At 40.0% G+C, this 12,580-nt stretch overlaps 1 protein-coding gene across 1 annotated transcript in view; it reads left to right on the forward strand.

The window, feature by feature from the left end:
* Nucleotides 1–8,887, forward strand: part of cttnbp2 (cortactin binding protein 2) — a gene marked incomplete in the record, with an annotated part of 117,887 nt that extends 109,000 nt beyond the window's left edge. The window contains 5 exon segments of the mRNA XM_034208415.1: nt 2,166–2,370; nt 3,002–3,053; nt 3,158–3,257; nt 6,573–6,650; nt 7,880–8,887. Of these exon segments, the coding sequence (XP_034064306.1) occupies nt 2,166–2,370; nt 3,002–3,053; nt 3,158–3,257; nt 6,573–6,650; nt 7,880–8,161 (717 nt within the window).
* Between the last annotated feature and the right edge of the window lie 3,693 nt (nt 8,888–12,580).

Genomic DNA, 12,580 nt, shown 5'->3' on the forward strand with positions numbered 1-12,580 from the left:
GGAGAAAAGTATGTATACTACTGTGTACAAATACTCTGGTACAAACTGAGCTTTTTTAGTGCACATAATGATAATAATAATTGATGAGAGACTACATTTTTTCGGGCATTCAGTGCTTTTTTTTTATATATTTCCGTACAAACTTTAATTTTTTTTACTTTTGACATACAGGTTTTTAGATTTTTTTATAGATCAGAGTAACACATACGTCACTTCCTGGCAAAAAGTACGGCTCCGCCCACTTTTGGGGGAAAACAACGCTGTCATTTGAATGGCGGTCAATACAAATTCTGAAGTTACCGTGGATTGTCTGATCTTCAAAGAGCCCGATCACGATGGCCAGACAGGCAAACAATTACATGAAATCATTTGAAATCAACGATCGGGCTCGATATATGGTTGAATTAAAATCAGTAGGGGAGGCTGTAATTTCTCCAGCTGTTACTCTCATGAGCGAGGCGGAACTTAATAGTTTTATCATGCCAACAAGCTGCTGTGTCGTTTATTGCACCATTAAAACAGATCCAGAGTTCAGTGTTTCTGTACTTCCTCTAAGAAGAAAGGACAGTAAAAGAAGAGCTCTGTGGCTTCAGGCTCGATCGCCGTTCAAATGACAGCGTTAGTTTCGCCCAAAAGTGGGCGGGGCCGTAAAGTGACGTAGATTTTACTCATCTATGGAGATGGATCGCCTACTGATTTTAATGTAACCATATATCGAGCCCGATCGTCCATTTCCAATGATTTAATGTAATTGTTTGCCTGTCTGGCCATCGTGATCGGGCTCTTTGAAGATCAGAAAATCCACGGTTTTCTTACATTTCTAACCGTATTGGCAAAAACTTCAGAATTTGTATTGACCGCCGTTCAAATGACAGCGTTGTTTTCCCCCAAAAGTGGGCGGAGCCGTTATTTTTGCCCGGAAGTGACGCATGTGTTACTCTCATCTATAGCAGGCTGTACATATTTTATGATTTTCTTTCTGACTCTTATGAGTCTTGTATAGTTACTTACTATGACATTCCTTTTTTAGTCTTTTAAAGTCCCAACTTCAAAATGCAAGTAATTTAGCTGCCGACAGAGTATTAAAACCACTACTTACTACAGTACTTGTACTTTTTTACTTGTAAATGTCCCTATTCCACATCTAACTTCAGTAAAAATCCAAAAGTAATAGCGTCAAAGTGTGCTTTAAGTACCGAAAGCAAAGGACACTCCGCGGGGCATACCTGCCACTTGAGGCCTCAGAAATCGGGAGCATTTCAAAACCACCGCGGGGGACCAGGAAAGGAGTGGGCAGAGGGTCGAGTTGTCGATTCTTGTTCTGTTTTCTGTGACTATCTTCCTCACCCTCTGACTTTCAGTTGCGCGCTACTAAAGAGACGCGCTACCATGGAAACCAAACAATGGTGTAGCTGTAATAAAGTCTGAGTGGAAACAGTTGTGTGTAAATCTGATTTTGTCAGAAATCGGGAGAAATATGACCCCGGGAGGAAACCGGGAGAGGGCAATGAAATCGGGAGTCTCCCGCGAAAATCGGGAGGGTTGGCAAGTATGCCGCGGGGTCTTAAAAAGGGTTCAAAGTTGATAAATCAATTTAGCGAAAATGAAAGCTATTAAAAAGTATGAAACGGCTTTTTCCAAGATATTACATTTTGTAGCTTGTTTCAATAAGTATATAAATGGTCCAAAGAGGTTGTATTCTACAGTCTGCCTGAATGTAATCATTGCGTAGGTGTGTAGTGTGATTCTGTGTAGTTTATTGATGGCATCCCGTTGGGTTTGACGTCATCTGAACAGGACATCGCACGCTCACTGCTTGATAGCACGAAGGTCCGTTTACGCCGGTTGTTAAACAACATCGTTATGGGGAAATGCAAGTTTGCGTCCAAATGGTTGGAAGATAAGGAGGAAGGACAATCAATACTGTATATAGTCAGTTACCAAGGTAACCGGTTAAAACTCCAAGTGGCGATGAGGTCTTAAAATGTATGGAGAGGGTCTTAAAAAAGGTCTTTAAAGGTTTTACATCTGACTTCAGGATTCCTGCATACACCCTGGACACTCCTTATGCCGGCTGCTGGGAAGCACCTAATGAAAAATACAAAGAAAGAATGAAATAAAAACATACATCTCTATATTGTGTATCCCCTAAATCTGCTGCAGAGATTGACAGGTACCTGCTGGAGTTTAGGGGCGGGACCTTCCCTCTGTCGGCCATCAGCTCCTATAAAGGAGAAGGAGAAGGAAGAGGAGGAGGAGGTGGAGGAGGGAGGAAGGGGCGGGACAGTGGGAAGCTGAGGCGCTCCAACACCAGCCCCCGGAAGAAGGGAGGGACCCCAAACTGGAGCTCCGGAGGCTCCTTCAGAGAGGGTGAGGCTCAGACACTCCTGAAGATGATTTGTTGTTTTACCAGAGAGATTTCTCACATGTTTAAAGCTGGAAACATGGACTGGCTTAATGTCAACAGCACAATATGTAACGTTTGACTTAATGGTGCTGAATTACACGTCAGGTATCAAAGTCAAAGTCAACTTTATTGTCTTTCAGTTTGTGTGTACAGACAGAGAGATCCAAATACCGTTTCCCACAATCCAGAATACACTAACAAAGATATATAAAGATATGTATATACCTATATATATATATATATATATATATATATATATATATATACACACAATCAACAGACACATTTGTTCACACATTTAAGACATAAATAAAAGCACTACAATCAATATATAAAAAAATAACAGTCACTTCAATAACTTTGAGAAATGTTGTGAACTATGTTGAAAATATCTTGAAAAGGAAATTGTATATTTGTCAAAAATATGAAAAGGTTATACTATAGTACATCCGAAAATAAGACGAGTCATATGTCGAGCACTTCACAATGGAAATGTTTTCTTATTAACAACATCTTTCAATAGACTGTCTTTCTTTATGAATACATGCAAATAAACATCAATAAATCGTTTGTTTGTTTGTGTTTGTGTTGCAGGTTCGCTCTCCAGCACTGATGTCAGCTTCATCCCCAACGGCAAAGTCCAGAGGTCCGTCTGCTCTCCGCTGATGATCCTTATCATGTTCAATATGACATGTGAGTGTTTAAGAACCTTAAACCTGACACTAAATGAATGTTTCCTGGTGTTTGCAGGGAGCCCACAGGTCTGTCTGTGTTCTCTGACGACGAGACAGATTTAATCCGAGAGCTGCAGACCATGTGCTCCAGCAAGTCAGAGCCAGACATCAGCAAGGTACACACACACACACGCAGACTCACGCACGCGCACACACACACACACACACACACACTCACGCATGCGCACACACACACACACACACACCACACACACACCACACACACACACACACACACACACACACACGCAGACTCACACACACAGACTCACACACGCAGACTCACACACACACACACACACACACACACACACACACACACACAGCCACACACACACATACCATGTATACATCACTTCAGGGGACATTACATTGACTTACATGCATTTCCTGGAGACTTATCCTAACCTTAACCATAACCAACACATGCCTAACCCTAACCCTAAACCTAATCCTTAACCTAACCCTAACCCTAACCAAGTCTTCACCCTAAAATTAATGATTCCCCTCATGGGGACCTCCAATTTGTCCCCATAAGGGAGGCGAGTCCCCACACGTGACTATGTAAACAGATTTAGGTCCCCACAAGTATAGTAATGCTAGGCCACACACACAGCCACACACATGCACACACACACACACACACACACACACACACACATATATATATCCATGTGCATACTGTTCAAATTGACGTAGCCATCTTGTGTCATTATTTTACAGTAGCAAATAGCAATAAACATAATAAAGGTACATACATATTATGATAAAAGTGCAATGAGACTTAAAGTACTCTCATACCACAAGATAATAGTTTGAATCCCATGCAACTGTTTTAAGATAGTGATCATTTGACATGAACAGTAGTATAACCAGGTTAGGTTAAGCTTAGTTAAACATGGTTGTAAACAACATTAAGCTGCTGAAGACCCACATGTTTCTTTGAGGAGTTAGAGAACTAAAGGAGGGTTATTAATAATCAAATCAATGATAGTATTGATGTGTACATAAGAAACTGCTTGATAACATGGCAGAAACGGTGTTGTGTTTATGACTTGTTTCTGCTGCCCCCTAGTGGCAGATGAACAGAAGTAAAACAGCGTATTAAAGCAGTTTAGATAGGGCTAGGGCTGCTCGATTATGGCAAAAAACCTAATCTCGATTATTTGGGTCAATAATTGTAAATGCGATTATTCATTGACTTTGAAAACATCCATTTATTGTACTTTAAAACAAATACAAATAATAATTTGTACGTTTTAACTGTTGAATTATACGTTCAGGGTAATCAACTGAAAAACCAATACAAAATAAAATAAATTATACATTCATGTCTACATTTAAATAAATAATATCAAAATAATAAATACCAATAAACAAGATCAACAAATATGTTGCAGTGCAACCTGAAAACTCCTTAACATATAGCCAACATTTTGGTAAAACATATTCCACTCAGTTAAACATTAAAGGCTGGCCCACCGTCATGGTCCAGAAGTAACAGGAAATAAATGTTGAACTACAATTTAAGAACAAATAAAAATGTTTAGGCCACCATGGCAAATGCTGGTAGGGCTGCTCGTGTCATCTCTTAAATTGTTTTGCTAGAAACACCAGCCTGTTGACATGGTCTGGTTTCAGAGATGAGCGCAGGCAGGTGATGATATTGCCACCTGTACTGAAGACTAGGGCTGCTCGATTGTGGCAAAAATCATAATCTCGATTATTTGGGTCAATAATTGATATCACGATTATTCATTCACTTTGAAAACATCAATTTATTGGAGAAAATGTTTTTGAACAGTATGTTTTTAACAGTTGAACCCTGAACTTTAAGAATAATTCAACTGAAAAAAAAAAGAAAAAAAAAATATTATTAAATAATAATAATAAAAAAATAATCATTTTAGTTCGATTACGTTGTTTTCGTAATCGTTGCAAGCCATAATCGTTATCGCGATTAATTGAGCAGCCCTACAATGCACTACCACTGTGTGTCTCTGTCATCCAGCACAATACAAACAAACATCTTCAGAACCTCTCAGCTTTAAGGACGTTTCCAAACACTTGAGGTCACATGTTTTGGCTTCTTTAATTCACCGCTGTCATCCTCCTAAAGATAGAGTGACTGCACCACCGTGATGACATTCACATACTAGCTCCTGTGCTGTTTGAAATGCAGGCTCTCACTGATTTAAAATATTACAAAATTATAAAAAATGAACTTGTTCAGTGGAGCTAGCGGCTTCAGAGGTGTGAGTCTTTAAAACCTGAAGTAACATCTGAGAAATTATATATTTACAGAGTTTAGAATCCAATAAATGCTGTTTTTGAGATATTTTATGATGAAGAAGAGGGGACACATGTTGATGTAGGAGAGACATGAAGAAGAGGGGACACATGTTGATGTAGGAGAGACATGAAGAAGAGGGGACACATGTTGATGTAGGAGAGACATGAAGAAGAGGGGACACATGTTGATGTAGGAGAGACATGAAGAAGAGGGGACACATGTTGATGTAGGAGAGACATGAAGAAGAGGGGACACATGTTGATGAAGAAGAGGGGACACATGTTGATGTAGGAGAGACATGAAGAAGAGGGGACACATGTTGATGAAGAAGAGACATGAAGAAGAGGGGACACATGTTGATGTAGAAGAGACATGAAGAAGAGGGGACACATGTTGATGTAGAAGAGACATGAAGAAGAGGGGACACATGTTGATGTAGAAGAGACATGAAGAAGAGATGACACATGTTGATGTAGAAGAGACATGAAGAAGAGGGGACACATGTTGATGTAGAAGAGACATGAAGAAGAGGGGACACATGTTGATGTAGAAGAGACATGAAGAAGAGGAGACACATGTTGATGTAGAAGAGACATGAAGAAGAGGGGACACATGTTGATGTAGAAGAGACATGAAGAAGAGGGGACACATGTTGATGTAGAAGAGACATGAAGAAGAGGGGACACATGTTGATGTAGAAGAGACATGAAGAAGAGGGGACACATGTTGATGTAGAAGAGACATGAAGAAGAGGGGACACATGTTGATGTAGAAGAGACATGAAGAAGAGGAGACACATGTTGATGTAGAAGAGACATGAAGAAGAGGGGACACATGTTGATGTAGAAGAGACATGGAGAAGAGGGGACACATGTTGATGTAGAAGAGACATGAAGAAGAGGGGACACATGTTGATGTAGAGGAGACATGAAGAAGAGGGGACACATGTTGATGTAGAAGAGACATGAAGAAGAGGGGACACATGTTGATGTAGAAGAGACATGAAGAAGAGGGGACACATGTTGATGTAGAAGAGACATGAAGAAGAGGGGACACATGTTGATGTAGAGGAGACATGAAGAAGAGGATTTTGCGTAATAGGTGACCTTTAACCTGTGATCTCGTTCTCCTCCCACAGATCTCTGAGACCAAAGACGACCTGATCCTGTTCTCCAGCTCCTCCCAGAAGGCCGAGCGGGAAACGCCCGTCCAGACGGTGAGGGGGGGGGGGAACATATACATCAATCACTGACATCAAGGAAATTAATATATGTTACTGTAGTTAACCTGTGTTGATCAATCTCAGCTAATAAGACATTAATCTTAAACAAGGGTTTAGTGAAATGGGTTGTATCAAATATCAATACATTTTTTACCAAATGACTCTAAATCGACGATATTGTAAGGTTGAATATTGGATCGATTTACACATGAAAATGTTGATAAATTCACATCAGTAATGGGGGTACAATAAGTTGACTTGACAGTAATGACACTACGAAAAGACGACACTTCTTAAATGCATTATCTATTATCACAATATTGATATCAGAATCGGAAAACCTTTATTTGTCGTTACAAAAAAGGGGCAGTGTAGATAAAAAGGCAAAATAAAATGAGTAGACCGGTCAGGTTAAAAAAAGTAAGTACATTTTAGAAGTAAGGGAACATCTTTAAGTCTTATTAACATTGTCTGCATGCGTGGACACATCAAAGGAGTACTGTCCCGTCAACTAACTCCTCTCTCATCATTATCGCTCCACAAGCTGCTGACTCATTGAAATGAGCGTGTGATTGTTTTGTCGTCATCATGTGTGTGTTTTCAGCGTTACCTCACACATAATGGGCCTGTCCCGTATGAGCAGTACTGTGATATATCATTACTGCAGGGTTAGTAACAGCTGTGTTGTGCGTTTTTATTAGATTCAGTTGTTTAGTTATGTATTTTATGAATTCAACTAAGAATAGGCCCGGAAGATAACTTTTTCAGGACTTTAAGACCCTGAACCTGAAGGGGGAAAAACATCATATTTAATACAAATATGTATTTCAATAACAATAGAGAGACAATTCTATCGTTATATTTATTTGAAGCCGGCACTCCACTACAGCTTTAACCTTTTAACTTCCTAGATTTCTAAATATTTTACTTACTTTAAAAAAGGTCCAGAATTACCTGAATGAATGTAACTTGCGCTTCTATTGGCTAGCGCTCCAAGACATTGTACGTGATAGGCTAAGGGGCGGGACATCTCTAAGCGGTTGACCAATTGCTTAGAGATGCGACAACAGAGCCGGCCAGCTAACCAATCAGAGCAGACTGGGCTCTGGTTTCAGACAGAGAGTGTACGAGTCAGTTAAAATGTCACAGGTGCACTCTGGGAGTTGTAGTTTTAGGCGATTAAAAATGCCTCAAACTCACCTGATATCTCCTCCTCTCTTCAGACCGCCCCGTCCCCCTGCAGCCCGGTTGCCGTGCAGAGCAGCGAGCGACGATCAGGCCCCGCCCCCCGCTCCAAATCCCAGCTCCCGGTCCCCAGCAGCAGCAGGGGGGGGGCGGGGCTTCAGATCCGAACCCCCCCGATCCGCAGCAGGACAAAACAGGCGCCCCCCACCCCAAACAGCAGCAGCAGCAACAACAACTACTACCGCAACAACAACATGAACGAAAACAGCCAATCACAAGAGGACATTTGGATCCTGCATGAAAACAACAACAACAAGTGAACAGCTCCCATCCTCTAACCCCCCAGCTGTGAAACCCCTCCCTCGATGATGTAAGACTACGACGACTCTTAGTATTTGTACTTGTTATCCGTACTTGTTACACTGTACTGCAGTTGTGTACTTGGGGACCACAGTTTTATTCTATCACAGTATTTGAAGTATTTGTTTTGGTCTGGTAAAGGAATAAAAAAATAAAGGTTACTTTTACTGTTACCTCATTCCAGTGTCTAAACAACCTGCTAATGATGGGACAGTAGAATAAGTTGTAAAGTATTTAACTGGTGGAAACTGCAGTATTTCTGTGTACTTAAAAGAGAAATACTGCATCGAGGAGTAACTGAACATGTTTTTGGATCAAAGAAAGCAGGTTTTACGTTTCTTTTTATGGCTATTAAGTATTTTGAGAAGTGTTTTATCTTTAAATAGGTTGGTTTAAATACTGTTGAGATTAATCAGGGTTTTACCAAATATATTTGTACATAAGAATTAGTAAATGCTCTATAGATTGGTGTACGTGGTATGACGCTTGTACAGTGACGATTAAAAACCTTAAAGCTGAAAAAAAGTGAGAAGTTGTACATAGTGTTTGTAAAACCAGTTTCTGAACCCTTCACTTGTTTCAGAGTGGAGCGGCCGTGGCAATAAGTAATAGATCTGTAAAAAACACAGGATGTCCTTTCAACTGTAAGCCATAATAAATATTTTAAATGCCCGTCATTTCCCCGAGTCATGTTTAAGTCATCATTTATTTTACTGGTTTCAAATGTGTTTTCTCCGTATGTTTTTACTTTTTACAGGACATTGTTTATATATAAATATACATATGTACAGGAGAGGTTTTAGTCTGTAGCTGTTTGGAGTTTAGACAATTGTCTTTCAAGCACACACATTAAAATGGCACTGTTAAAAATCCACATCGGACTTTTTCTGTTCCTTTTTATTATATATTAATATATGTTTTTCGATTTTGGTTAAAACACATTCTTTACAGAAGACACAACAAATGAAGCTCAGCGCAAGTTCAACCAGGAAGATCGTCCCCACTCATTAATTTACTATTTCCATGTCACTCCTCAGCTTAACCAATCACTTCGCTCTATTCTCACAAGCCTATCATAGCGCTCTGCCAAACCTTTTCAGTCTGCTCTCCCCTCTGACAGCTGTCATTTCAGGTGACTCTACGCAACCCTCCTCCCCCCCTTTTCACCTCCTGTCCCTCTGAATCCAGGATCAAGCTAAGCCCCTCCCCTTCAGACCGACCCCAACCATCCATTCACCACCACCAGTGTCTAGACCCCGGGGGGTTTCATCGGATCGCTTCTCCCCTCCCGAATGATACTCCTGCACCACGGGGCCTACTCGCCAAAACTCCATTACATTCATTTTCCTGGCAATAAATATGTATTCTTACATAAAAACCGTCTCTCCTGATTGAACAATATTTATAGTAGGAAGGTAATGAGGAAATCAGTCAGGGTCTAATAAGATGTCCTTAACAAGACCCAAAAGATTTAAAACCCAAATATTTATTAAAGTTGACATCGTATGCTAATTTCTAGGTGTATATCAGTATGTAGTGTCTCTACTTTAAAGAGTCCTCTCCTGCTGATGTTCAGGTGTATATCAGAATGTAGTGTCTCTACTTTAAAGAGTCCTCTCCTGCTGATGTTCAGGTGTATATCAGTATGTAGTGTCTCTACTTTAAAGAGTCCTCTCCTGCTGATGTTCAGGTTCATATCAGTGTGTAGTGTCTCTACTTTAAAGAGTCCTCTCCTGCTGATGTTCAGGTGTATATCAGTATGTAGTGGCTCTACTTTAAAGAGTCCTCTCCTGCTGATGTTCAGGTGTATATCAGTATATAGTGTCTCTACTTTAAAGAGTGCTCTCCTGCTGATGTTCAGGTGTATATCAGTATGTAGTGTCTCTACTTTAAAGAGTCCTCTCCTGCTGATGTTCAGGTGTATATCAGTATGTAGTGTCTCTACTTTAAAGAGTCCTCTCCTGCTGATGTTCAGGTGTATATCAGTATGTAGTGTCTACTTTAAAGAGTCCTCTCCTGCTGATGTTCAGGTGTATATCAGTATGTAGTGTCTCTACTTTAAAGAGTCCTCTCCTGCTGATGTTCAGGTGTATATCAGTATGTAGTGTCTCTACTTTAAAGAGTCCTCTCCTGCTGATGTTCAGGTGTATATCAGTATGTAGTGTCTCTACTTTAAAGAGTGCTCTCCTGCTGATGTTCAGGTGTATATCAGTATGTAGTGTCTCTACTTTAAAGAGTCCTCTCCTGCTGATGTTCAGGTGTATATCAGTATGTAGTGTCTCTACTTTAAAGAGTCCTCTCCTGCTGATGTTCAGGTGTATATCAGTATGTAGTGTCTCTACTTTAAAGAGTCCTCTCCTGCTGATGTTCAGGTGTATATCAGTATGTAGTGTCTCTACTTTAAAGAGTCCTATTCTGCTGATGGTCAGGTGTATATCAGTATGTAGTGTCTCTACTTTAAAGAGTCCTCTCCTGCTGATGTTCAGGTGTATATCAGTATGTAGTGTCTCTACTTTAAAGAGTCCTCTCCTGCTGATGTTCAGGTGTATATCAGTATGTAGTGTCTCTACTTTAAAGAGTCCTCACCTCCTGATGTTCAGGTGTATATCAGTATGTAGTGTCTCTACTTTAAAGAGTCCTCTCCTGCTGATGTTCAGGTGTATATCAGTATGTAGTGTCTCTACTTTAAAGAGTCCTCTCCTGCTGATGTTCAGGTTCATATCAGTGTGTGTAGTGTCTCTACTTTAAAGAGTCCTCTCCTGCTGATGTTCAGGTGTATATCAGTATGTAGTGTCTCTACTTTAAAGAGTCCTCTCCTGCTGATGTTCAGGTGTATATCAATATGTAGTGTCTCTACTTTAAAGAGTCCTCTCCTGCTGATGTTCAGGTGTATATCAGTATGTAGTGTCTCTACTTTAAAGAGTCCTCTCCTGCTGATGTTCAGGTGTATATCTGTCTGTAGTGTCTCTACTTTAAAGAGTCCTCTCCTGCTGATGTTCTAGCCCTTGCAGACCATTGACATGCACACAAACAATATAACAAACTACAGGAAAGGAAAAACACTCAAAACATGACTGATGTAAACAAGAATGACAAACAGAGACGTTCTTAAAATCTTTAGTTTTACTGGAAATATAGTTGATTGAACAAATACATTTATACATTTTGTTGGACATCAGTGTCCCTTTTTTCCTATGAGTAAGAAACAGTTTTGTTCTTCATTTACTTTTTTAAAAAAAATGCTCACAGTTCACATATCAAGGCGTCTCTCCACCGTACCTTCATTTTACAAAAACTATCATACAGTATGAAACACACGCTTCCCTCAACCACAGAAAAGTGATGTTAGAAAAAGATTCCAGTTTCCGAGGGAAGGTTAGATCAAACTTAGGAAAAACATATAATTGCTAAATGCTTGCATTTGTACAGCTCTGAAAAAATATACTTTCAAATAGAAAACGTATATTTTTGCGTCTCTTCTGTAGAATTCATCAAGTAACAAAGGCTGGACAATGTATTTGTTAATAAAAGTTTAACATCTACACTTGATTTTATGGAGGAATTAAAAATAATAATTTGTTTCCTTGTACCTCAGGGTGTCTTTAAAGTGCATACAGATTTCTGAGTTATTACTCGTTATACAACTGTTCCTCTTCATGAGTCTATAACACAGGATTAGACTGAGAGCAAATATTGAGAAGGTACTTGAACGCAGAAGAAGCCGCTGTAGAAGTCTTACATCCTTAATGTCCTGTTGCATCTTTCATTCCTACATATATAAACATTTGACTTCTGTCCATCAGTTTGTACATAAATCAAAAGGACAAGACTTACCCTCTGTTGGCTTTTGTTTTCATCATAAACAAGCGCTGTTTTGAAAGTATTTAAAGTAGAACAACATTGCTTAATAAAAGGACACATGCTCAACAATCAGAGCTTGTGTTTTCCCTGGTGTTAAAAGATGTAATCAAATGAGTTTGATTTGAATGCATTATGTTAAAGCTTTAAAGGCCCGGACACACCAAGCTGACACCAAAGAACACGTCCCGACGGACCGACTGTTGTGTCGCATCGCGTCTCTGCGTCTTGGCCAACAGTCGCACTGGAACACACCGCGAAGACTTCAGCCGACGGCCAAGAAGCACGTACGCACTGCACATGCAATAACTCTCTTTTACCAGCAGGCGGCGGTAGTGTGTATTCGTCATTCAAAAGAGGCAACAACCGGAAGACAGACTGCGTGATAACCGAGAGAAGAAGAACAGACTGCGTGATGTAAACAAACAACAAATAGCGTGTGCGTTGGTCTTCGGTTTCTTCATTCCATGATGAAAAATAAACTCTTGAGTCCAGCTGAGGTGAGAATCAAAAACAATAGT

The sequence above is a fragment of the Gymnodraco acuticeps genome, unplaced genomic scaffold, assembly GCF_902827175.1.
Source record: "Gymnodraco acuticeps unplaced genomic scaffold, fGymAcu1.1, whole genome shotgun sequence".
Taxonomy (NCBI): domain Eukaryota; kingdom Metazoa; phylum Chordata; class Actinopteri; order Perciformes; family Bathydraconidae; genus Gymnodraco; species Gymnodraco acuticeps.